General features: G+C 54.3%; 2 protein-coding genes across 3 annotated transcripts; one reads left to right on the forward strand and one right to left on the reverse strand.

Moving 5' to 3' along the window:
* Positions 1-3: 3 nt before the first annotated feature.
* On the forward strand, positions 4-861 carry ART1 (ADP-ribosyltransferase 1; the record flags this gene model as incomplete). Its single annotated transcript, XM_042838139.1, has 1 exon — positions 4-861. A coding segment is annotated over one exon (858 nt), but the record flags the coding sequence as incomplete, so codon positions are not given.
* A 4,316-nt stretch (positions 862-5,177) lies between these two features.
* On the reverse strand, positions 5,178-21,681 carry LOC122170883 (diacylglycerol O-acyltransferase 2). Of its 2 annotated transcripts, XM_042838138.1 has the most exons (8): positions 21,564-21,681; positions 16,472-16,591; positions 16,175-16,282; positions 15,534-15,604; positions 10,202-10,406; positions 8,027-8,201; positions 7,294-7,496; positions 5,178-6,530 (listed from the first exon to the last, which is right to left on the reverse strand). In XM_042838138.1, exons 1-8 carry the CDS (start codon positions 21,601-21,603, stop codon positions 6,376-6,378), a joined length of 1,077 nt encoding a protein of 358 aa, XP_042694072.1. In that variant the 5' UTR covers positions 21,604-21,681; the 3' UTR covers positions 5,178-6,375. The 2 variants fall into 2 exon arrangements, with proteins under 2 accessions (XP_042694072.1, XP_042694071.1); XM_042838137.1 differs by lacking the exon at positions 21,564-21,681 and having other exon boundaries at positions 16,472-18,257.
* Between the last annotated feature and the right edge of the window lie 5,150 nt (positions 21,682-26,831).

Below are 26,831 nucleotides of genomic sequence, written 5' to 3' on the forward strand. Positions count from 1 at the left end.
GACCGAGACCTCGGCCCCACCACGGTGCCGATGGACATGGCCCCCAACTCCTTTGATGACCAATATGAAGGCTGCGGGCAAATGATGTGGGGTAAGATACAGAAGGTGAACTATACTGAGTTCACCAAGAATTATGTCTACGCTGATGGCTGGAGGAAGGCAGCTGCGGAATGGCAGAAGCGCTGGGGCCACCTCTCTCACCCCCCACAGCTAAGACGGGAGCAGGCCATCGCCGTGCTGGCATACACTGCTGCAAGCAAGCTATACCAGCAGCTGAATGCAGCCACACGTCAGGGCGGACGTTCCCATCAGTACTATTGCCTTTACTTCCACTTCAAGACGCTGCACTTCCTCCTGACCCAGGCGCTGCGTGCCCTGCAGGCATCCCAGCCCTTCTGCTACAAAGTCTATCGCGGTGTTGGGGGTGTCCGCTTCACAGCCCAAAGAGGGACGGCTGTGCGCTTCAGCCAGTTCACCTCCACCTCCCTAAGGAAGGAGGTCGCAGTGAAGTTTGGCCGGGACACCTTGTTCGTGATTAAGACCTGCTATGGTGCCCCAATCAAGCAGTTCTCCTTCTACCCCTTGGAGGATGAAGTCCTCATCCCACCCTTTGAAGTCTTTGAGGTCACCAGCTTCTCCGTCGTCAATGGCAGAAACCAAATCCATCTCCGCTCTAAGGGGAAGAAGAGTAAACACAACTGTGAGCTTCTAAAGCGTCCGTGTGGGCAGTGGGGTTGGGGCCACCAGGAGGTGGGGTTGGGGTTCAGCCCTGGGCCAGCTCTGCACTCCCTGGGCTGCTCCAACTGCAGCTGGTGGGGATCGGGGCACAGAGAGGGTGACCCCATCCCAGCAGCTCTGTAAGGGGACGGGGAGTGTGGAGGTGAAGGGAGCATCTCTGTGGGAAGGTGGGGACAGGGGGAAATGAGAAGGTGAGGATATGGGGAGGTGGGGAAATGGGGGGATGGGGAGGTGGGGACATGGGGAGATGAGGAGGCATGAGAGCTTGAGCTTGAGCAGCTTAGAGCTCTGTGAAGCTGCAGGACTGTGCAGGGGCAGGGCAGCAGCAGAACCCAAGTGTGGGGATGGGTAGAGACGTGCGCCCAAGGGCCGGCGGCGTGCAGAACTGTGCTGCTCCGTGCATGTGCTGAAGCCAGGCTGCGCCTCATCCCACAGCTGGTGCCCTCTTCTTCTTTCTCTCATTAAACCTCGAGCATCATCACGTCGGTGCTGTGTGTTGCAGTGCTTCATACCGGTCCCAGTGGGACCTGGGAGCGTGTGGGGACCCGGGTCTGCCCGGGATTGAGGCGGCCGTGTGGGCCCCGGGCTGTGGGGCAGCTCAACCCGCAGTGCTGCCCCGATCCCGCTGCGCGGTGCTGAGCTGGGAATTGGCAGGAGCAGCTCTGAGCCAGAAGGTGACTGGAGAACATCCCCACCATCTCTTCTGCAGCATCAGCACAAAGGCAGCACCAGAGCTGGGGCAGTTTAGTTCTGGGGTGCTGCTCTGCTATCCGGGTCCCACAGGCTCTGTACAGAACTCCCAGTGGAGATCATCCAGGCTGGGGGTGAGGGGAGCCTGGCCGTGCCCCTGCAGCTCTGTGCCTGGGCTGCTGCCCCTGCGTACCTGCAGGAGTGGCACTGTGGAGCTGAGCGCAGCAGGACCCCCAAGCGAAGATGCTCCCAGCCTTCGGGATCGCGGCATTCAGCAGAGCAAGCGGTGCTGAAAAGCTCGAGCATCTCAGCTCCATTTCATCATGCTTGGGTCTGGTGCACACGATGGGAACCTCACGGGGAGGTGCCCAGCGCTCAGGGGATCTTCAAGGCCAGATGGATCCCAGCGCACAGCGCAGCACCAGCATAGCTCTCCTGGCATTCCATGGCACTTGTAAATTCCTCCACCTTTTCCCCATGAAGGGAGTATGGTGTTGGGCTCAGGGCCCTTTTACAGCTACCAGGACAAGGCCCCACGCTCCCCTGGCTCTTCCAGCTCTCCAAACTCCCAAAGAACACCAGGCTCCTCAAGTTCCCCATTCCCCAGAGATCCCAGTCTCCCTGTGCTCCCCTGCTTTCAACTCTCCCTATGCCCTCCAATCTCCCCAAGCTTGGAGCCCAACTCCTATGGAGAAAAGCTGGGGGAGCCATGGGTGTTCAGCCTGGAGAAGGGAAGGCTGGGAGGACCACACTGCCATGCACTCCTGGGGCCTCTCCTCGAGCACTGGGTACGGGTTTGGACACCACAGGATGCAAAGGACATCAAAGCATTAGGGAGTATCTAGAGGAAGTCTGTAAAGATGATAAAGAGTCAAGAGGGGAAGATTCATGAGGAGCAGCTGAGGTCCCTTGGGTTGTTCGGCCCAGAGCAGAGGAGACTGAGGGGGGACCTTGCAGCCCTGCAGCCCTTCATGGCCCTACAGCTCTCAAAGAGGGCAGAGGTGCAGCACCGAGCTCTGCTTCTGTGTGACCAGGACAGGCCTCGAGGGAATGGCATGGAGCTGTGAGGGAGGATGTGGGGTGAGGGAAAGGCTGTGCCCCGTTGGGCGGTGGGCATGGCTCAGCTCCCAGGGCGGTGGGCACAGAGCTCAGGGAGCATCAGGACACTTCTCTGACATCATGTGCTGTGGCAACGAGGCACAGATTCAGATGTGAACGCTCCAAATCCTTTATTACAGGTTCTCACATCACTTACAGACATTCACAAGTTTCCTTTTTTAGCTTTCCCATAGAGCTTCACAGCTTTCTCCTCTGCCTTTACGTGTCAGCAAAGCGTTCCACAAACACTCTATAACCATGCAGGCACTCATCCAGTCAGGGATAGCAGGAGCCATTCCTTTTGCTTTTCTCTTCTTCTGGAGATGTCCTTGGTTTCTCAGTCTTGATTTCTTATCTTGCTCTGCAGCGTCTGCTCTGAACAGATTTTCTTGTATTCCCATAGGGTTGGATTTGGGGTGCTGTGTGGGGCCAGGGTTTGGGCCTGGTGATCCCTGTGATTCTGAACTTAGAATGTTCTCTATGATCCTCTGAAAGCAGCTGTGTGACTGTTCTGCACGTGGCTACATCAACCCCAGCCATGCTGATAGCTTGGAGAAGAGAAGGCTGCAGGGAGACCTGATGGTGGCCTTCGGTGCTTGAAGGGAGCGGATGAACAGGAGGGGGAACAGCTGTGTGTGAGGGTGGGTGGTGACAGGACAAGGGGAATGGCTTGAAAGTGAGACAGGGGAGGTTTGGGTTGGATGTGAGGAGGAAGTTTTTGAGCCAGAGGGCGGTGAGGCACTGGCACAGGTTGCCCAAGGAGGCTGTGGATGCCCCATCCCTGCAGGCATTCAAGGCCAGGCTGGATGTGGCTCTGGGCAGCCTGGGCTGCTGCTTGGCGACCTGCACACAGCAGGGCTTGGAGCTGGATGAGCGCTGTGCTCCTTTGCAACCCAGGCCATTCTATGGTTCTTTCATTCACTGACCATTTTACAGCTTCAAAGGATTTGCACCGCACAGAATCGTGTTATTCCAGAGGCAGTGCTGCTATGGCAAAACAACAGCATCCGGAGGTGATGTTCTGCTGTGTGCCTGGAGCTGCTCCACATTACCACCCCGCACTTCTCCAGACACACATCCATACCTCAGCGTTCCCAACAGACGCCTGGTGAGGGCAGCAAAACCTCTATTGCTTTGCTCTGCTTTCAGACATAAGGAAAAGAGGATTAAATCCAAACGGCTGCGCACTTCCAATGCCCTCTGCTTAGCCAGGTGTTACTACCCGGAGTTTCAAAGCAGGCTGGGGGAACCTGATGTTTCTCCTCTTCACATGCTGGTGCTGGGGGAAATGGCAGTATCCTGCTTTGCAGCCAAGGAGAAATCTGCAGAAAGTAAAGCCAGGTCATGTGGGGCAATGCAGGAAGTGCTGCAGGCGGCCACATCCTCTTCTCATGCTTTTTCCATAATGTCCATCCACCCTTTTGCTCCAGCTGTGTTCGTTAGAGGGAAAGCTCTGATTTGAGATGGAGGGGATGAAATAGGGCACAAGCTATTTAAATGCCAAGGAAGAAGAGGTGAGAGGGAAAATCCCCCTCTTTGATCCTGTAAGGATCAAAGGATGAGAGGTGATGGCCTCACATCGTACCAGGGGAGGGTCAGGTCGGGCGTTAGGGAACATTCTTTCTCCAAAGAGTGGGGATGCTCTGGCACAGCTGCCAAGGGATGGGGGGTCACCATCCCTTGGAGTATCCCACAGCCGTGGGGATGTGGCACTGAGGAGCGTGGGCAGTGGGCTGGGGGTGGGGATGCTGGAGGGCTTTTCCAGCCTTCACGCTTCTAAACAACAGCAGAAGGAAGGAAGGATGCTCAGCTGAAGTCCCTGTTTCTCAAGGATTGTAAGAACAACTTTATCTGGGCCAGCAGGAACCCAGCCCACTTATGGCACAAGAGATGCCTGGACAACAGGAAGGATAGAGCCCAGCAGCGCCACCTCACACTGTCCCCATCCTCCCCCTGACCCACAGCACTTCCCCACTGAGACAGGAACAATTACACCACGTTCATTAGCACAGCCCCGTGCAGCAGCAGCTGCTCGTTTGGAACAATTCACTCCCTCCTCCGCTGGAGGGAATTGGTGCACAGCAGCTGTGCTTTGATATCAAACTTGATAAGCGAGCAGACAGCTGTGGGAAGGCCTTGAGAGCCGACCTCCCTTGGGTCACTGCTCCCAGGGCTTTCCTTCCCATCCCACGCAGCCCTGGGTATCTGACCTCACCAAATGGATTTTAATAGGGGTGAGGAAAAGGGCTGCTGAGCAGCCGGGCTTATCTCGCCAACCAGAGTGCTTGCAAAGCCCACAGGCTGAGAAGGGCGATGCGTATGTCTGGCTGTCCCCATTGTGAGCTGTGACGGTCGGCCAGCAGTGACAGAGCACTTCTACAGCTCAGGGTCAGCCCCAGCCCACAGACAGCGGGTTCAGCCCTTGCCTGTGACTAAAATAGCACATGAACTTTACAGCCATGCATGCTGTCTGGATTGCTTTGCACCTCCCGGGGAGGACGGCTGGGGGTTGGGGGGATCTCAGCTCTGGATCTGGGATCTCAGGATCAAAGCTGCAGGGATGCAGCACCGGAGCCATTGACTGCAATGACATCAGCAATGGCTGTAACACCAAGTTACCCACGCGCCGCCACGACACCGAAGCAGCCCACTGGTTTTGCCCAAGTTTATTTCTAGAAATCTGTACAAAAAAAACCCACGGGTCCTCTGTCAGATAACAGTCTATGAGATGTGACAGATTCCAGGAATGTGAAGTACCGTCCGCTCGCGTGGAAGAAAGGCACATTTCAGAGCTTGCAACACAGCCGCAGCGCGGAGAAGGCAGACATGCAAGTAGTGCAACGTTTCAGCTTTACACATAAACATGCTGTACTCCGAAGGAATCTCACTACAAGCAGCGTTAGCATCCATGTAAACATCAGAGAAACACTTTAAAATCCACTCACTGCAGATCCTATGCCTGAGAAGGCTACTCCTTTACATTCACTGGACAGAAGAGTTAAAAGCCATCTTTGGGCAGAAGTTACTCCTAGCTTTCCCCAAATGCTTTTAGGCTCCAAACCACCAGCAGCCCCATGGCATTTACCCCGACTGGCTTCCCACGGGTCTGCAGCACTGGGCCACACCATTGCACCACCCCACTGCCCCCGGAGCTCCGTGGCTATGGAGGAGTCCCATTCCTCCTGCAGCACAGCGCTGTGCAAGCAGCACTCGGGACAGACCAGCTCCTAAAGTGACATTCTGAACACAAGTGGTGAAATGCCAGCCACCACAGCATCCCACACAGTGTGGACCGAGGCCCACTGGGCTCTGACATCCTTGGCGTTCCTGCACCTCTCCCCTGGGGTTCTGGCTTTGGTGCTTTCAGAGGAGCTTTTCCGAAGCAGAAAAACTCCTGTGCTGGGTGAGCACATCTCAGCACAGCTGTTGTGCAACACACCGATAATACTGCTCACAATCCAAGCACTGCTCTGCTCGTTGGTTGGAAACCAGATGGACGCTGCTCTCCCCCCAGAACAGCTCGCGCAGCAGATGCAGGAACGCTTCTAATCCACCTCTGGCAATCCAACAGCCTTACATAGCAGGTGACAAAGGCAATCATTTCCCCCATCCAAATCCTCACAGCAGTGGGGAGTTGTGCTCTTTTGGATAGAAAGAGGTTTGTCATGGGATTGATCCAAAGGAAAGCTTTTCTTTTTTAGATCAGTTTTCACACGTGGTCTAGCAATACGTTAAACATTTCCTTTAGAAGGACACGGACACCCACACACGCTTCCAAAAACGCGATGACGGTTTGGGCTCCCGGAGAAGATGCTTCTGAGGGAAGGAGGTGCTGCTGAGCCGGACCCTTCAGTTGACTTCTAGGACCTCAGTCTCTGGCAATCCAAACCTGCCTTTGTACTTGTCAAAGAGCTTGATCAGGGAGTCCACGTACACGCCGTGGTAGAAGTCCACTTCCTTCTGAGATGGGTTGTCGATCTTTGGAATGGTGATGGGCTCACCCACTGATGGAAAAAGGAAAAAGGAGAGATCCACGTGTTAGGATGAGTGCTTTCATGGAGATCTGTCCTCTTACACTGCCAACATCAGCTCAGCACAGCCACGCTGCCATAGCACAGCTTGCTATGCTGGGCCCAGCAGTGCAGCCCTCCACAATTCTTAGGACTGAGACCTTGGATGCACTCAAGGCCAGGCTGGATGTGGCTCTGGGCAGCCTGGGCTGCTGGTTGGCAAGCCTGCATATAGCAGGGAATTGGAAGTAGATGATCATTGTGGTGCTTTTCAACCCAGGCCGTTCTGTGATTCTGTGATTCTATGATTCTAAGACCCAAAGCTGCAGTTCTCATACACTGCCCTGCAGACAGAAGGGAAGAAACAACTTTTTACCCCCACAGGCATCATGGCTTTGGCCTGGAAGACTCAAAGGCAAATTCTAGGGTCAGCTTTAAGACTTAGTTATTAGACCACACTGCTGGTCCCAGGAGTACAATGGGGCAGGCTGCTTCCGATAGGGGCTGTCCAAAACCAGGGGAGGGAACAGCCACAGTTTCATCCAAAATGAGCCCATTTGGTAAAGCTGCTGGGAGCAGAATGTGACAGAGGTCTTGCAGACTCTGGAAGCTATGGTAGCTCACTCTTGGCTTCATATAGCAGGAAAATGGACTTGTATAATCAAGACCCCAAGACCAAGCCAGAGCAAGGATATGGCACAGATTCACTTACGTGGTACCGAGAGAAGCACACAGTATATTTATCCAAAAACCTTACCAACAGTGGTGATGGGCTTGGAGTATGGCAGCAAGCCCCACGTGTTCGAGGAGAAGAGCCCGCGGCCATGGAAGATGCATGGAGCAAAGCCAATGTGCTTCTGAAACTTCTTCTGAACCCATCTTCCCCAGGAGCCCTCCTCAAAGATCACCTGCTTGTACACTTCGTTCTCCCCAAAAGAGTAGACGGGAACCAAGTCGGCACTAGAAGGATGAAGAGGTGCTATACCCCACGTGCCCTGGGCTGCAGCCCATACTACAGCCCCACAACCACTGTGCACTTTCCAGGCTGCACCTTGCAGACGTTACTGGATGTTATATGGCTTGAAAGTGAGACAGGGGAGGTTTGGGTTGGATGTGAGGAGGAAGTTTTTGAGTCAGAGGGTGGTGAGGCAGTGGCACAGGTTGCCCAAGGAGGCTGTGGATGCCCCATCCCTGCAGGCATTCAAGGCCAGGCTGGATGTGGCTCTGGGCAGCCTGGGCTGCTGGTTGGCGACCTGCACACAGCAGGGCTTGGAGCTGGATGAGCATTGAGCTCCTTTGCAACCCAGGCCATTCTGTCATTCCATGATTCTATCCCAGGCAGCTTCCTACCCCTGCCCGTGCTCAGAGCAGGCAGACAAGACAGGGTGATGTGTCTGAGGCTGTGGGCACACAGTCATGCAGCACAGCAGGGGATGGCAGCCCCTTCCATGCACTGGCAGTGCTGCTCTATCCTCCGTGCCATCTCTTACCCGTGCCGCAGTGCCAGTTTCACAAATCCCTTCCTGTTCTTCAGTGTCACTGAATTCTTCCCCGGGGTGCAGTTGAGGGACTCTGCTGCTCCTCCCACCACGATGATGATGGCATTGCCACTGCCGTTCTTGGACAAGATGTAGTCTATGCTGTCACGGTTCACAGGACATATACCTGCAATAGTCAGGGAGAGAGGAAGGTCACGCTGCAACCAAACCACACCTGGATGGCTCTGGGGCACCAGCAACACCTCTGGCCTTGACTGCAAGTTGAGCTGCACTCCCAATGTCCCCACGGACATTGAGAAGGGCTGGGTGTATTGGCAGGTTCCCTGTTCTTTGACTATGCTGGTAGTCTGATTTGGTCCTGGACAAACTGCATCACCACCAGCTCTCAAGAAGCTGTAGGAGTTGGCTTAGCCTTAGGGTGGAAGCAAAGAGCTACATTATTTTGATGGCTACCAGGCTGAACCCAACCAGCTTCTGAGCAGAGCAAGGGGTGAAATAAGCCATTCTGTGAGGATGCTTTGGTGATATGAAGAACTGAGAAACCTTCCTGAGGTGGATCCATCCCCTCCCATGTGGCACTGAAGTCTTTGCAGTGGTACCCTCCAGATCCGGTATGGAATCGTAGGGCATCCCAGGTTGGGAGGGACCCATAAGAATCACTGAGTCCAACTCCTGGATCCACACAGTACCCAAAAAATCAGGCCGTAGCACAGTACAGGATGGGTAAAGTCAATTAATGCCCTTCAGAAACCTAATCATGAGCTAAGACTTGGCTAGAAGGCTGCATTGAGATACTTGTTTTACAAGACAGTTATTGGTGGCGAGTGGTATGGATTATATGGATCATGTCTTAATTGCTCCAGGAGCAACAAACAGTTGACTTCACTATTCAGTTTATGGCCTTTCAAGCCTTACTTCCCTGTCTCTTCATAACTCTTGAGCATCCTTACTCTGAAAGGGATGTTCAGGCCATAGAGAAGCCTTTCCCGGAGGTAACTGACATTATTTTCTCTGCCCAGCCACAACCTATGAGCCCTTCATCACTCAAACAGTGCAATTCATAAAGAACACCAGGCCTATTCATTCTGCAAGTCTGGAGGTTGGACTCACTGATCTCTGGAGGTCCTTTCTAACCCCTGCAATTCCATGATTACGGACGGCTGCCGCAGCCCTGTGACCCATCTGTAGGAAGACTTCCAGAGACGGGGCTCTTCTCAACAGCTGAAGCCACACAATACCCCCAAAGTGCGATTGGATGAAGAGAGCATCCATCATAGGCATAAAACCTACCTATGTGCCACCTCATGGTGTGAGATGCACAAGTAGAACATGTTGTACAGCTATTGACAGGCTGAGGGAGCTGGGCTTGTTCAGCATGGAGGAGAGAAGGCTGGGGGTGACCTCAGTACAGCCTGCAGTGCCTCAAGGGAGCCTGCAGACAGGAGGGGAGTCAGCTCTGTGAAAGGGGAGATGGCAGCAGGACAAGGGGAAATGGATTGGAGTTGAGGGAGGGCAGCTGGAGGTTGGATGTCAGGGGGAAGTTGTTTAGAGAGAGAGTGGTGAGGGGCTGGAACAGCTGCCCAGAGAGGCTGTGATGCCCCGTCCATCCCTGGAGGTGTTCAAGGCCAGGTTGGATGGGGCCCTGGGCAGCCTGGGCTGCTGTGAGATGGGGAGGTTGGTGGCCCTGCATTGGTGGGGGGTTGGAGCTTCGTGATCCTTGAGCTCCCTTCCAGCCCAGGCCATTCTGTGATGCTGTGATTCTATTACACTCATGTTTCAAAGATTAGGGAATTGGATTTGGAGCGTTGGACTCGATGATTTCTGGAGGTCCCTTCCCTACAGTTCCATGATTCCATACGGCTGCCACAGACCTGTGACCCCTGATTCCCCAAAAAGGGAATCTATGACACTTCAGACAGTTTTACCTTCACCTGCCAGGACCTCCCACCGCTGACTGGGATGACTAGCTTTGCACATCTGCAACACCAAGTGCCAGATATCTTTAATAAGCCTTTGGACCACAGTGTCTCAGAGCTAAGGATGAATGCAGAGCAGCAGCAGCCCCAGCTGAAACGCCATCCAGATCCAACCCCCTCCACCTGCAGGGACGTCTGCCCTGAAGAGGCTGAGCCACGGGCAGGGGAAGCACGGAGCTCTTGCACTCACCCCCAGACATTAAGTAATCCCTCAGGATGGGCATCCTGAAGTTCCCAGCCAGGGTTGCCAGGTAGGGCCGGATCCCAGGGAATTTCTGGCTGACTCCCGTGGCCTCTGTGCTGAAGTTGCAAAAGGCTCCCAAGCCCATGATGCCATGTGGATGGTAACCGAAGATGTAATTCCTGGTGGTCAGCAGGTTGTGGGTTTTCACCAGCTGGGAAGGAAAGAGTGAGCTTGCATGAAGCTAGACTTGATGTGGTTTAACAAGAAACAGCAATCAACAAGTCCATGCTACGGTCCTGCTGCTTTTGTCTCCCTTCCCCCAAGACCAGCAGAATGGGCTGCTCTGGATTTCGGGTTACACTGAGGGTTGCAACTCAGACTTCATGAATAAACAGACAGATCTCAGTCACCAGGAGGACAGACAGCTGCCCAGGGGCAGAGGCAGCCTGCAGCAGCCTGCGCCCTTTGTTCCTCCACTCCTCCCAAAGGTGTTGCTGCAGGCCTGCAGCCCAAACCAACCCAGTTCCTCGCAGTGCTGTAACCGCAGCTACGCCTCCCTCCCGAGCCCTTGGCTCCATAGCAGCTCACACCCTGCTATGAAATAAAAGATCAGCCTCCCATAGCATGAGCAAGTTTGTTTAACAGCTGAAAAAAGTCACTGTTCCATCCGCCTGCTGGGCACCCTCCAGGAAGGAGGAATGCTGGCGGGGTGGCTCAGCACTGCAGGCGTTCAGGAGATGCTGTGCTGAGCTCATGGGACACCTCCACCATCCCCAGCAGTGCTGATTGCTGCAGGATGTGTTCCAGCAGCAGAGAGCACACTGCTCTGGGGTTGCAAACATCCCCTAATCACTCATCTGCCTGGATACCATGGGCACCCCGAAGTGTCCATGCCTTCGTCCCACTAATGCCAGTGGATCTGGAGTTTGTTTTGCACTATAGGTAGCATCAACATCGCAGGCATCAGAGCATCTTCCTGAGGCTGTAGGGTGCAGCAGCACTGCTGCATCACCCTGCACCCTAAGGCCCATAGAAACAAGTTGCTAACCCCTTTTCCTCTGTTAATACAGGAGTAGGGATCACTTTCATTTTTATTGCATTTGGGACCATTTTTGCCAACTGCAGCTCTCAGACCGAGGCAGCACCCACATGATTCAGCTGCACTTCCAGCACCACGAGCTGACCTGCTGCACTGCAGCCCCCAGAGGCGCATGCAAAGGTCCCCCCATGTCAACTCCCACTGGAAAAGGCTCAGCTTTCCAAGACGTCACACCACTGTCCTGTCCAAGAAGCCCTTCGGCAGCAGCCAAATCCGTGCTGTTGAATCACAGAGCTGAAGTCCAATTGCAACACGCTGGTCCAGTGCCCAGAAATTGGATTCCTTCCTCCTGCTGCCCTCCATGCACTATTTTAGACCACAGCTGCAGCATGGCATGACAGGACAAGGGGAATGGTTTTAAAGTGAGACAGGGGAGGTTTGGGTTGGATGTGAGGAGGAAGTTTTGGAGGCAGAGGGTGGTGAGGCACTGGCACAGGTTGCCCAAGGAGGCTGTGGATGCCCCATCCCTGCAGGCATCCAAGGCCAGGCTGGATGTGGCTCTGGGCAGCCTGGGCTGCTGGTTGGCGACCTGCACACAGCAGGGCTTGGAGCTGGATGAGCACTGTGCTCCTTTGCAACCCAGGCCATTCTGTGACATGGCAGTGGGCTGAACAAACTGACTGCATCCCACCACACTTCCCCTGAGCTCAGAGGTCACTTGGGGTGCTTGTGGTTTTGCAGCAGCTCCATAGAGCCCCATGCTCCATGTCACACCAATCCATCCTTTATCCCTTTCTGCCTAATTAGCAGATGACTTCCCCCCAGCTTGACCAGGTAGGGCTCCAAGACTGATCAGAGGGAAAGAAAGCAGAGATGCAGTAAGTGAGTAAGTGGGGTTCAGCCCCTCCATCCTCAGTTCTTGCCGGTAGGAGAGACTCAGAACCCAGGCTCAGAACCAATCACAGAATGATAGAATGGCCTGGACTGCAAAGGAGCACAGCGCTCATCCAGCTCCAAGCCCTGCTGTGTGCAGGTCGCCAACCAGCAGCCCAGGCTGCCCAGAGTCACATCCAGCCTGGCCTCCAATGCCTGCAGGGATGGGGCATCCACAGCCTCCTTGGGCAACCTGTTCCACTGAATGCAGAGCCTGCTCTTCTCCAGAGCTCTTCTTAGAGGCAGGTGGGGGCACTAAGGAGGACAGCCCATCCTCTGCCTGCACCAAACTCTGTGTCTTTAAGAGGAAGCCACCTGCAGCAGGGAGCTGCACTTGTGTCCCTGGAGCACAAGCTGAGCTCTATCAAGCCGGGGTTGGCTCCCCCCCCACCACGCTGTGCTGCTGCTGCCATCCTAGGGCAGCACTCAGCTCCAGCCCCTCAGCCACGTGAAGGACACGTGGTGCCCACGCAGAGCCCTTTACTGCGTGCACCCAGCCGGGCCTCAGCCCAGCAGCCCAGCTCCCTCCAACAGTTATAGGGTTACACTTCTCTTGGCACGGGTACCGCAGTGGGGCTGGCACAGGACAGGAGGCACGCAGGGAGCCAGCTCATCTGTGACAAGGACAAGGGAAATATCTGCTGTTCAGATATGCTTTTCCTCAGCAATTTGCCCCATGCAGGATTGCCACTGCCCTCCACAGGCTGCCCCATGCCAGGTGGGTTGGGGAGCCTGTCTTACAGCCAACCCACAGGAGAATGCATCTTCCTCCTGCCCATGGAATCCAGGGCAGCCCAGCACCACCAGGCACCAAGTCTATATGGCCGTGCAGCATCTGCAAGCTGTGCTCAGAATGGAATCACGAAGGCTGGAAACGACCACTAAGGTCATCCAGCCCAACCCCAACCCGTCCCACCACGCCACTGCCACATCCTTCAGTGCCACATCCCCACAGCTCACAGAGATGGTGACCCCTAACCCACCCAGGCAGCCTGACCTCTCTTTGGAGAAGGGATTTTTCCGCTCAAAGTCTTCTCCAGCCCCACTCAGCCCCGAGTTCCCCATAGCCTCAATGCTCCCATGGCAAAACAAAGGCAGTTCATCCCTGCTGCATCCCACCCAGCTGGGACTGAAGCTGGACCTTCACCCTGCTGTGCTAACACACCCAATCCCAGCCTGGGACGGAGCACTTCTCACCAAGAGCAAAGGTCTCTCCACCTGCTCCACTGTTAACACAGGCACATTTCCTTAAACAGATCTAACCCTGCCCACTGAAGCAGTAAAGCAGCACGATTAAGAAAGGACACCCTACTGTTAAATACATTGGAGTGCCAAATACACTCAAAGAACGGCAGTGCCAGCTGTGGGAACAGGAAAGGTAAGGGACACGTGCAAGTGGAGAAAGAGCTGGCAGAGACTGCTGCTGTGCACCAGGAGCAAAGAGCAGAACGAAGGGGAGAGGTTGGGCTGTGCTCTGAGCAGAGATCACTGAAGCATGCAAAGAGCAGAAAATCAGAGCTGCTTTGTCAGGATCTGCATATTAGCTTGCAAAAGGATGGAATGGTTAGCTGCAGCACATCCAAGAGAGTGGTGAGGTGCTGGAACAGCTGCCCAGAGAGGCTGTGATGCCCCGTCCATCCCTGGAGGTGTTCAAGGCCAGGTTGGATGGGGCCCTGGGCAGCCTGGGCTGCTGTGAGATGGGGAGGTTGGTGGCCCTGCATTGGTGGGGGGTTGGAGCTTCGTGATCCTTGAGCTCCCTTCCAACCCAACCCATTCTGTGATTCTCAGAGCAGCCTGGCAGGAGCACAGCTTGTCTTTTCCCCATAGCCAGTGAGGACAAGATGCACCACGTTTGCCTCTGGACCAGCCTCTCTCCTAATGAAAGAGGGATAAATACGTTACCCAAGGAACTCCTGTGCCCTTCATGAACCCAAGCTGCTCAGGTGGTTGGTACCATTCCCTACAACAGATTACAGGGACGCTTCATCCTGTGGGAGCAGTCCCATAACTGCACCTCCAGCACCTCCCAGCCCCACAGCAGCAAGCGTGCTGTTTCCCCACGGGATGCAAGAGCAACCCCACAGCTCTCACCCCTCAAGCTCTGCCCTCTGCTTAACACTTTCTGTGGGGTTCTGTGAACCTTGCACAACTCCACCCCCACAACCACAAAAGAATTGCAGCCGTGTGAGCCAGCATTTGTCTCACAGCAGAAGTTCAGCTTATCTGTCTGCCCCATCTCATTTCTAAACACACTTCACCAACCCAGCTGCGTGCTCTGCTGAGGAGATGCATCATTACAGTGGCGTCTTTGAATCAAATCCCTGGGACAGAACAGCTCTCTTTAACCTTCAGCTGTAGCAAGAAGGCAGGGCTTGCTGCAGTGCATTTAAAACCTTTCTCCTCCATTACAACATGCTCTTTTCTCCATGACTACAAGACCTATCACCACTGGCAGCCTGTGCAGTCAAAATATTTTCCACGTACACCTAAATCACCAAGAATTACCCATCAGCAGTAGCAGGGATTTGCTCACCAGCAGCACATTCCTTCACGTAAGTGTTTCAGGTGGCTTTGGGAAGGAGGAATCCAGCCTGTGCTGCTTTGACTTCCCACAAAACTGCATCCTCTGCCTCCTGAGGTGGCACTATGGGAGCTGAGGGGGTTCATTCACAAGCCTGGCCACGGTGCCTCCCTTTTGCTCAGCCTGAATGAGCAAAGCAGCCTTATGTAACTGTCCTCCCACCTGCACGCCTTTCCAAGAGCACCGAGCTCCCTCCTGCCTCCATTTGCCCTCTGCTCACTCCCAGGTCCTTTGAGGCACGCATCCCCTCTCCAACACACCTGGTATATCAGGGCAGGAGCAACACAAGCAGAGAACAGAAGCGGTTCCCAATGCTGGGTGCCCACAGCCACGCAGCAGAGGGATGTCAGAGCTAAAGGCACTGCTCCCCACGAAGCAGCACTGCTGGTGCATGGCATTCCCAGCTCTCCATCCCCGTTATGCGGCTGTCAAACTGGAATAACTGGAAAACAGAGAAGAACTGAGGGAGATTTATGAGCAGGGAGCAGAGACGGTGCCAGGCACAAAGCAGGACTGCTGCACTTCAGACAGGGAGCCTGCTACAAGCAAGGCTGCCTCAAGGAGTCTGGTGATGAAAGCATCAGAAGAACCCCTGCAAATCGTACTACCACAATTATTCATGTCTGATTTCACAAGCACAGCTGCTGCAAGCTGCTCTACTGCATCGTCCTGCTTGTAGGCCAATGTCACAGATAGAACCACGTGCCCAAAGTCGTCTCCACGGCGGATATTACAACTAAGTCTGAAGCATAAGACCCATAGCACAGAGTTCAGCTGTTACTCACTCTTATTGGAAAATAATCCCTGAAGTACCTCCATATAGCCCAATTTCTCACCCACTGGGATCTTCTTCCACCTGAAAAGGAAAAGCCATGTTATCAGAGCCATTGGAACAGGTTGCCCAAGGAGGCTGTGGATGCCCCATCCCTGCAGGCATTCAAGGCCAGGCTGGATGTGGCTCTGGGCAGCCTGGGCTGCTGGTTGGTGACTTGCACACAGCAGGGGTTGGAGCTGGATGAGCGCTGTGCTCCTTTGCAGCCCAGGCCACTCTATCATTCTATCATTTGCAGCAGCACAGACCCCATGGCAAAGCCCCATCCAAGCTGCCATGCTGTCACCTGGGCCGTGCAAAAGGACAGCAAGCTACTGAATCTCAGTGTAGAGATTTCCAATACACAGTTAGACCCTAAATCTCATTGCAAACCCTAAATCCGTTGCAACAAACCAGCAATGATGTAACTGAATATTGTCACTGCATTACCATCAGCACCAATGAAGCTGGGGGCACTGCACAGAACAGTGCTTCCAGGAGGAGACCCAGCCAAGTCCCACCAAGAGGGGATGGCACCCATCACAAGGAAGGGCAGCTTTGCCCTAACAGGAAGACGAGGAGACAGATATCAGGGGCCAAGTGGGCACTACTTACCTTTCTTGGGTGTATTCCAGTCGAACACCAGCCAGGCTAAATACAGAGCAGCAATCGCCCAGCAATCTGTGCACAGGATGTACATGAGGATTAAAGTGCAAGCAATACCTGGGTGTGTGGAAGAAGAAAACAAGGTGATGTTAGGCTGTGGTCTGCAGAGAGCATTCCTGCTTGCATTAAGAGCTGCAGTGCAGATCCCATACCTCTGCCTACACAGAATTCACTTCTTATGCACTAACATTGTCCAAAAACTGAAAAGCTAAGAAGCTTCGCTCCGGGCCAGAGGGCGCTGCTTACCCATGACGAGGAACGTGAGGACCCACTGCAGCACGGAGATGATCTGCAGTTGTTTCTCTACTTTGGATTTAGACAGCCAGAACAAGTCCTGCAGAGCAGAAAGAATGCTCGACCCCGTACCTACGGACAAAGCCAAAAGCAAATCACATGGCGTACTGCTGGAATGGGCTCCAAGCCTGGCTGGGTACCCACCCGTGGCCACAGGCACCTCCAGACACTGGAACAGCCCGGTGAGGTGGAGATCAGCCCCTGCAGACCGCAGGCAGGCACACAGCGGGCTGTGCTCACCCACCATTGCACAGTGCTGTGCTCACCGCGAGACCCAGCAAGGGAAACGACGGTGGTTTTTCTATAGCATGGAGGAGGAGGAGGTGAAAGCCGCTTCCAGTCAATAAACAGAACCCAAAAAATGTGGTTCCCATGAGGAACCACCTGCTGGGTGCTAAAGATGTGCTCAAACACCTCCAGAAAGCAGCACTTGCACGGAGGTTTTCCTTCGCATCTCGTCATTACTTTTACTATCTGTAAGCCCTATAATTGCTGGCTGGAATGCAAAGCAAGCTGTCAGCCTGGGAGCAAATTAGGAGGTGTGCTGACATACTTCCCTCCCTCCTTAAGGATCAGCCTGTTATTAGAAGGGATGCTGTGCTGCTAAGCAGCTATTATGCTGAATGGGTGCAGCCTTGGCTAACGAGAGCCGCTGCTGCAGCTCTTCAAACAGCAGAGTACCTAAGCAGGAAAGCTCAAATCCTGCAGCAATCCACATTGGGCCACAAATCTCCAAATCTCATAGCGAGTCAGCGGGCAGAAGAAGCTGTCATGGCTGTGGAGGGGCAACAAGCCAGGAGCAGCGTGCTCCTGGAGCTGCAATAGAGGTGGTCCCAGAAGGGTCATTTACAACAGTCCATGTGGATGGACCTCCGAGATGCCAGCTTACAGCACGCTTCCAGCAGTAGGGATGTGGTCAGGGACACTGCTGCATCCTCAGCATAAGTCCAAAGTGTCAGAGATGGCCTGTGACCCATAACAGGAGCAAAGCCCCACCTTGTTTACCCTTGGGGCACCTGCTGAAACACCCATGGATGGAGGAACCCGGCACTCCAGGTCCAGACCAGCTAAGTTGTATAACCTGAGCCATCCTACAGAGCACCAACCCATGGACCATGAGGGGCTGCTGGGCCACCATGATCCTCCCCTCTGCCTCTTCTGCTCTGGGCTGAACAACCCAAGGGACCTGAGCTACTCCTCACACTTTTCACCCTCCAGACCCTTCCCCATCCCTGCAGCCCTTCTCTGGATGCCCCTGAATAGCTTCAGCCCTATGGCCAGTTTTATAAAGCCTGTCAGACTTACCCATGTCGAAGGATGAGGCAGACAGACTCCGTACACCCCAGCCTCTGCCATCCACTTGCATCAGGCTTTCCCCAAAGGAAGATGTTTAATCCTACAGAAACATGTCCCCCCCCATTTTCTGCTGCTGGCAGCTGTCTGTGTGCTGCCACCCTGTTCACCCCAGAGTGTTTTCCAGTGTCCTCATGGCAGCCGGTTCCAGAACTGAACAGCCTGGCTGTTAGGGGTCACACCCATAGCAACCCACTCCTGTGTGCAGAGATTCCAACAACTTCCCTGCCCTTATGTGAGATCCTGAGCCTCTCAACTCATTTCATAGCTATCGAGTTGGATATTAGGGACATTTCTTCTCCCTAAGAGCCGTGATGCAGCGGCCACAGCTTCCCAGGCAGGTGGTGGGGTCACCATCCCTGGGGGTGTTCAGTAACTGTGGAGATGTGGCACTGAGGACATGGCCAGTGGGCATGGGGGGGTGGGCTGGGGATCGTGGAGGTCTTCTCCAACCTTAACGATTCCATGATTCCACGGAGGGCTGATGAGACACGGAGCCATACTGTGGCTCTGATGATGCCACCAAGGAGCTCCTGGAGCTGCTGAAGGGTCTGAGTAGCTCAGATCCCTCGGGTTGTTCAACACCCAACTGCAACAGGGACACAGCTGGTGTTCTTCCAGCATGGTTTGTTTCAGGTTTATCTGGCTTTACCGTGGTTTATCCAGGCAGGGAGGCAGACCCAAAGGCTCCAGGAGAAGAAATAAACAGGACGTCACACTCGGGCACCAGAAAGCTCAGTCTACAGCACAATAACAGCAGCCAAAAGAATGAGCCATGAGGAAGTACAAATGTTACAGATAGTTACAAGCTGGAAGCTTGCTAAAGCCAGGCTTTATCTCATGCGTTCACAAGACAATTAACACGTTCACACATTAACTCTCTGCCAAGGACAACACTTCACCACACAGCTTCCTTGGATGTGAACTGATGCTTATTTAGATGAAAGATGCGGCGCTGGTTGGTGGGCATGGTGATGTTGGGTCAACAGTTGGACCAGATCACCTTAAAGGTCTTTTTCAACCTAAATGATACCATGAAGGCTGAGCCCCTCCAGAGCACAAGGTGCCCCTCCATATCAGAAATGAGGCCTGCCCAACCCCAGCTACATGGCAGGACCAACTCCGATGTACAGCTGAGCAGAAATGCCTTCTCCACCCCAAAGTATTCCACACCGTGGTTCCACGTTGCTAAAGTTCAATCTCAACTGAAGCTCTTAGCCACAGATCAGCCAACGCAGAGGAGCAAAGGTACTTCTCTGAGATGAAATGGGATAAGGAAGGAAACTACAAAGAAGGACAACCTTTAATGCTTTGACGCCAGCATCCTCCCTGCTGCTGTGCCAGAGAAGCAAGGCGGCACCTCAGCAGCTTATGGCCAAAGTGGGTCAGGTCAAGATAAGACAACAATCCCTCACTGAATCATTCAGCTTGGAAAAGCTCTCCAAGATCCCCAACCCACCCCACCCTATCATCCCCACTGCCCATGTCCCTCAGTGCCACATAGAATGGCTTAGAAGGGAGCTCAAGGATCACAAAGCTCCAACCCCCCACCAATGCAGGGCCACCAACCTCCCCATCTCACAGCAGCCCAGGCTGCCCAGGGCCCCATCCAACCTGGCCTTGAACACCTCCAGGGATGGACGGGGCATCACAGCCTCTCTGGGCAGCTGTTCCAGCACCTCACCACTCTCTCTCTAAAGAAATTCCCCCTGACATCCAACCTCCAGCTGCCCTCCTTGAGTTTAAAACCATTCTCCCTGGTGCTATCACTCTCTACTCTGTAAAAAGTGGATTCCCCTCCTGTTTGCAATGCCCTCTTAAATACTGGAAGGCTGCACTCGTGTCTCCTCCACATCCCCACAGTTCCTCTGCATACACACACATGGACGGGTAGGCAGGGAGATGCCATCACCCAGGCTTTTATTGCGTTGTTCTGGTTGTTCTGTTGTCAGAGCACAGCGACTGAACCCCGGGCCCTGGAGGGACACAACCAAGCAGCACCGGAGCTGCCACGCATGGAGCACCACACCTCTTTGCCTCGGCCCATCTTTGAGCTGCAGGATGCCAACTGAAATCCCTAGACCAGCTCTGGCAGGAGCCTGCTGCCACACTCAACAGGTGTTCAAAGCAGCCCCGCGTTGTATTGCTTGGGATGGGCCATAGAGCTACACGACAGCTGCACGCCTCCCATCCGCAGCCATGGGGTAAATCCACCCCAAATCGCTGCAGGACCCCCATGAGCTGCCCCAGAGCAAAACTGGCCCAAGGAGAGTAAAGAGCTTTCCGCCACTAAGCGGGATTATCTAGAGATGAGGCCAATCACTGTCCCTAACCCACACTCCATTTTGAATTATGCACGTGTCCTAGATCCATGGCCAACACAGCAGGGCGGCCGCTGAGGTCTGGGGTCAGCCCTACATATTTTATAGGTCTCCTGAATGATTTATTCTCATCCCTTGGCTCGCAGTTAACTCTCTGTTTAACAACTCGCGTGCTCTTAATTCAAGTGACCCATTCGGCCTCTGCACGTCGCATCCACGTTGCCTTAAGGACAGGAGATGGGAGAGGGAACACAGGGAGATGTGTGGGATCAGCTGCGAGCTGCTGGGAAGGCAGATCTGTCAGCCCCATAGCCCCATATCCACGGGCACACATCCATAGCGGGGTTTTAGACACGGAGGTGGGCAAAAGCAAGAGCACAGGGGATAATTCCCCAGGTTCAGCACCTCCGAGCTCTGCTAATGAGTCCTTTAATCAACAAGCCAAGCCATTCCCCATCTTTCCAGCCCAGGAGGAATTACCAGCCTGCTCTTTGGGGGCAGCAGCCTTCGGCAGCACAGACGCAGCCACAGCTGAAGGCCCTTCCCAGAGCACGGTGTCAACGCTCTGCCAGCGCACTCCACTCTGCCTGCAAGCCCTGACACATCTGCAGAGCGTGGCCACACGCCTCCGTCACGCAAACACTTCTCAGCACTCCTGCAAGACGCCCTGAGCTGCAGGCTCTACTTCCTACTCACGTCCCCCAGCCGCCCCGCAGCAGGAAGCCCTCGGTGGCCGCTCGGTGTCACCGCGGTCACCCAACTTGCTCAGCTCTCCCAGGAAGTCCCTTCGCCAACGCACAGCGCCGCAGGAGCAAACAGCTGCACTCCGCGACACAAACCTCGGTTTAGAATCACACGGAGCCTTCTGCTCCCCCGCTGTAAAGCAATAAGAAACAGCCACGCGTTTTTCCTCTCTCTTTTTTTTTTTTCCTTCCCCCTTCTGTGTTCAACCTGTTGCTGTAAGGGTGGGGAATCCAGCATCGCTGAGCCAAACCCGCAGCCGCAAGCTGAATTCTGCCTGCGTGTTGATAACGCTTCCTTACCTCCAGAAGGGAGGAGAAAAAAAGGACCAAAAAGTAAAGGAGAAAAGGCTCATTTTTAAGCCAACGCCACACGCCCACGTTCGCCACCCCGATCCGCCAAAGCCGCCTGCAGCAGGGCAGCTCTCCCAGCTCTCCGAGAAGCGAAACCTGCGCAGGGAGCTGCGGCAAAACCCCGCAGCCGCACCTCTCTTTTCCCCATCCTCTCCCCCTGTTGCACGAAGATGTGGGCTCACACTTCACGCCCCAGCAGACCCCCCCCCCCCCCCCCCAGGGCCGCCCCGCTCCTCCCCCCGGCTCGGCATCCCCCGGCCCCGCCGCCCCCCGTACCTCGCAGCACCCCCGAGTACGCGGCGATGATGGTTTTCATGGCGGAGGGGATGCGGGGTCCGGCCCGGCCGAGCCCTCGGGATGCAGGGATGGGGGTACGGGGGTGGGGGGAGGGTGGGGAAACACGGCTGTACGGCCCCGGTGCTGTGGGTGTGTGGGGCGGGCGGCGAGAGAGCGGCCCTATATAGCCCAGGAGGAGGAGGAAGAGGAGGAGGAGGAAGGCGGGGAGAGGCGGGGCGGCACTCGTGGTTCCCTCCGCCCTAACGGGGGCTCTGGGTCCTGGCTGTGCTGTTTGCATCGCGCTGCACCCCACGGCCGAAGTTTGCAGGGTGAGGGGCAAAGCCCGATTAGCAAAGCGCTGGCTGGGATATCGTGATCTCCTTCTCGCCCCACTAGGCTCTGTGCCGGTGTTCGGTGCCCTAGAAGGACTGGGGAGCTCTGGCTCCCTGGAAGCAGTATTAAATTAGTACAGAGGAGAACATCCTAAGAATGTGATTGCCTTCCTGGCTTTGTTCAGAGGGAGTCAGACCTCAGGTTTACCTGAACCACCCACAAAACCCCATAGGATCACAGAACCACTGAGGCTGGAAAAGGAGCTCTGAGATCCAGCCCAGCCGCGCACCGACCGCCAGCCCTGCCCCGTAACCGCGTCCCTCAGCACCGCCTTCGTCCTCTCTTTTTTCTCCTCTGTGAGAGTTTCAAAGCATTCTGGGCAGCCTGGGCTGCTGGTTGGCGACCCTGCACACGGCAGGGGGTTGAAACGAGGTGATCTCTGTGGTCCTTTTCAACCCAGGCCATTCTTTCTATCATTGTGGCACTATAAATCCGTGACCATCCAGGTGTCATTTAGCTTTGCCTCGAGGTGTGAGCACAGCTGAGCTCCCCAAGGCTCCTACACGTCTCTACAGATGGAGACTTGTTAGTCTGTCCCAGCTCCCAGACGTAAACCCAGAATTTACAATAGGGTCACATCCGGCCCTGTTGTTAAAGGGGGAGAAGGAACAGACTGACGACCTGCCTCAGTCCCATCTCATCTGTAATTTGCAGGAAATAAAAAGAATCTCCATCAGAGCAATGCTTGGAAATCCTACAAGGAAAACCCAATGGAAAACAGTGAGCACTCAGAAGAGGGACAGTAAGAACCACCGAAACACCTCAAGAAGCACTTCAACTTCGGCCTGGCTTTTGGGGTGGGAATGGGGCCGTGCCCTGCCAAGGCAGCAGTTTGCCCTATTGCTGCTGCAACAGCCACTCCTGCTGTCCCAAAGAAACAAATCCACCAGTGTTTCGCAAAACGTTGCTTTTTCAGCCAGGGGAGAGCTCAGATTGCAAAGTGAGAAGTGAAAGAGTTTTGTATTTCTTTTTTCAGTCCCCTCTTTCGGAGCCGAACTGGCACCAGGAATCCCATTGGGCCGAAGGACGACTTCCAACAGTTGGAACAGCCTGTCGAAATCCGTGTAAAAATGGAAAATTACGAGAGCCTGCCTGAGGAAAGGGTCTTACCCAACAGCTCTTGGATAAGAGCTCCAAAGGAGAGCATGGGATAGAAATCATTAGCCCTGAACTACTGCTGAGCAAAAGGGGAACGACGTGCTGCACGTCTGTGTCTTCTGCTGGCTTAGAGACCCCCTCAGGCAAAGCAAGGCCATGGTACTTTTCTTATCATAACCAAGATAAAGCATCACAGAATCACAGAATTGCTCAGGTTGGAAAAGACCCTACAGGTCACCAAGTCCAACTGCGACCCAGCCACCCTGCCCTAGCTAACAACCCTCCACTAAGACAGGCAGAAATCAGGCTGCAAGGTGGTGGCAGCATGGGGCAGTGGCTAAGTATTGGTTTGGTGTTAGTGTGGTCCTGGCACATAATCTAACATAATCTGTTAGTGCTGAAGGTTAGGGGTGATCTGCAATGTCGTCTGGATGGATACCCACCATGCTGCACCCACCATGAATATTCTGGATCCCCATAGTTGCATTGCTCCGTATCCACAGCGGGGTCCCAGCCCCAATGGGGCCATGACAAAGGAAAGCTCACAAATGCACCACAACGAAGGGCAATAGCAAAACCCTCAGTGCTCCACGGAGCAGCAGGATTCACAGGAACACCAGCACTACCACCAGGTTGGGCAGCAGCCCTGTGCATGCCTTGCATGTGTGCACTGCAGCACCACGTCCTTGTGAGGAAGGAAAAGTTGAGCATGGATCTACGAGGACACAGCTGAGCCCTGGGATGGCGGCTGCCACCAGGCTCTCATTTCACCCCTATGAGCCCTCTGACTTCTTTTCCTCTCCCCTTCAGCTCAGGGGAAGATCAGAAAGCTGTCCTGAATGGTGAGAAGCACCTTGGCTCCGTTCCCCACCAGGATAAGTTTTCCCACTAGGAGGACGCTCGTTCAAAGGTTGTTTTTGCAAATGCCCCTGGTTTGTTTTGCTCGGTGCTTACATTCCTCCCTTGGCACAGCAGGCACACGGCCCTGTCTGTCATTAACCCGCATGTCTGGCAAGATTACTCTTCAACAATAACATCCTTTCAGAGATCCCACTTCTCCTGCACCTGCAAAACACGGACAGGAGGCCGCCCGCAGCTCTGGGCATGCAGCAACAAATCACAGTGCCTTTGGATTCCTTTATTCCCGCTTCTGCTCAGCAGCACCTCGCAGCAAAGCAGCAATGCTCTCTTCTGCAGTCACGTTTTTTAATGCACGTTGGTTTAGGTGATGCCTACGGAAAGGTTTTGAGGCTGCGAGTTGTTTTTCTCTCCCCACTTCCATTCGGGGGCTTACAAGCAAGGTGTGCAGTGTGTTCCAGTGCTTGGACAGCCGCTGCTGCACGGAGCTGTGGTGTTGTTCCTATGTGCTTATGGAGCAGAAAAATGTCCTGTTTTCAAAGCCTAGTGAGGTTCAGAGTTCAGTCTTCACCCAAAGGCCACAGGTTTCGGTGTATGTAGGACACTGCCTGCATTTGGCACGTGCTCAAGTTGAGCTTCTCTGTCTTAGTAATTTTCCTCCTCTAGCTTGAAACATAGAGCCATTTCCCTCTGTTTTGGGATTTCTAAATCCTCTCTTTCCAGGTGCTCTTCTTTCTGTTTTCTTCTTTCTTTCTCCCCAGGGTGGTGGGCACAGCCCTGAGCTGCTGGAGCTCATGGGTCATTGGGACACTGCTCTGCCATGAGGTTTGGGTCTTGGGGTGCTGCATGGGGCCAGGGTTGGGCTCAGTGAACCCTGTGGGTCCCTCGGGGGTAGGGTTGAACACCCACTCGGGGTGTTCTATGGTTCTGTAGTTAAACATGGAGGGTTTATAGCTGCCAGAGTTTCCCCATTGATCTGCCTTCATTTCCCCTTCGCAGGCTTCAATCCCAGCATCTGAAAAAGACCTTTTTCCTCAGGTTCTCTCCTGCGGCCACTGCCACAGCTCAGGCACCATGACCATGTCCGACCTGGCCTGTATTTCTTCTGATGTGTGATGAATCTGGGTTGGGAATAAGGGGCTTCCCCAGTTCCTGTTGTGAGGGAGTGGTGTGTGAGAGGTGTCTGCATGGAAATGGCGTTGAGCAGGACTTCTTTGTACACGCACTGCATGTGCAGCCAAATCACGGAATCATTAAAGTTGGAAAAGAAGATCTCTAAGATCCCCCAAGCCCAAGCCCAACCCATCCCCACCATCCCTCTAAACCCTGTCCCTAAGTAGGATCATAGAGTCATTACGTTTCATAACGAGGATGCTGTGGGATTAAGGTTGGAAAAGACCTCTCAGATGCCCACCCCCAGCCCACCCACCATTCCCACTGCCCACATCCCTCAGTGCCACATCCCCACAGCACTGAGCACCCCCAGGGACCGTGTTCCCCCACCCCCTGGGCAGCTGTGCCAATGGAAATCTTACAATGAGCGATGAACCAGGTGATAAGATCTGGGATTTAACAGGGAGTTTTGAACCCAAGTCACCTAGGCATTGACTTTGTCAACTTTCCAAGCTAACAAAGCAGCAGGAAGACTCCTTCTGAGTCTCACTGTGATTGTTTTTTCCCCCTGCACGTGGCTTGGGCTGAGCTCAATCTAAAGAGCCAGGCTCTCCCTTCCAGGCCCTAACCCTAAGGCTCTCCCTTCTAGAGGGAGCCTCCTCTTCCTCTGCTGCTAAATGTGGGCATGGGAGCCCAGCAGCTTCTCACATCAGCCCAGAGCATAACCTGAGCCTCCAGGTCAGAGGGTTCATCTTTGCCTCCATCCTTTCTTCTGCCTCAGTGGCAGCAGTTCACAGTCCAGGTGATGGATAGGGAGGTGTGATGTTGGCTCATACATTGCCCAAGTGATGAATGTGAACTTTGAGCCAAGGGCGACAGCTGGGCTGGGGAGAGGAGGTGGATCCAAAATCCACACACGTCAGCTGCTTCTACAGAGCTTCAGATAAGATGCAGAAGCTGTCTAAGACCTCAGTATGGAGATGTAAAAGCTGTGTATGGAGAGTTAAACTGAGGCACAGCTGTGGAACCACTCCCATATACCATCCCTTATCCTTTGGGATGCGGTACTGCAGATTCAGGTGGTTGTAGGAGTCCCATACTTATCCCTCATCCCTTAGCCTTAAATTCATCAGCTGCAAAGCTCTCCATGGTCTCTCTTCCTCACTGTGATCTTGCAGAACCTGTTTGTTAATCTGTGTTGGAAAACAGTTTGTCACCTTGGGTGCAGCGCCCGGATTATTTACCAATGCTGGGCGTACATTTGAGGTGTGTGCTATGATCTTCAGAGCCTGGGCTGCTCCTTCCTAACTCTCCATCCATGACAGCTCTTTTCATACGGGCAGAAACCACCCACATTTCCGTTACGTGACATCCTGACCCATCATCAGCAAACTGCACATCCCACCCCTCCCTGCATCAGCAGCACAAACAGCCGCGGGTCGTTTGCTCCGTAAGCGGAGCGTGGCAGAGCGCACGCATCCAGGGCGCATCCAGGGCGCATCCAGCTGCCACGGCGAAGTCCATCTGCAGAGTTCAGCAGTCCCAGATTTTACCAGGGTTCAAAGGCATCAGCACCACATCCGGAGCTGGAAAGAGCTGAGTGAGCACAGAGCAGCACCTCCTCCCAGCACAGCTTACCCACACGTCTCGGCACCGCCGCGCTCGTTGCGCACGCTGACCTTTGCATCTGGAGCAGAATCCACCTAAGCACCATGAGACTTCCCCAAGCCCTGGCCCAGAGGTTTGGTTTTTGCATGGAGTTGTGCTTTACACCCTCCCCCCACACCCTGGTGTCACACGGAGCTG

This window comes from Centrocercus urophasianus, unplaced genomic scaffold (assembly GCF_019232065.1).
Source record: "Centrocercus urophasianus isolate 14NV4802_14NV808 unplaced genomic scaffold, USGS_Curo_1.0 seq_730, whole genome shotgun sequence".
Taxonomy (NCBI): Eukaryota; Metazoa; Chordata; class Aves; order Galliformes; family Phasianidae; genus Centrocercus; species Centrocercus urophasianus.

Excerpts from the sequence above, each read along its gene's own strand:
- LOC122170883 (XM_042838137.1), bottom strand. The coding sequence starts at position 16,766 with ATGGTGGGTGAGCACAGCCCGCTGTGTGCCTGCCTGCGGTCTGCAGGG. Across the intron at positions 16,283-16,471 it reads CCTCACGTTCCTCGTCATGG|GTATTGCTTGCACTTTAATC; the intron begins GTAAGCAGCGCC and ends CCACACACCCAG. Across the intron at positions 7,497-8,026 it reads AAACTGGCACTGCGGCACGG|TGCCGACTTGGTTCCCGTCT; the intron begins GTAAGAGATGGC and ends TCATCCTTCTAG.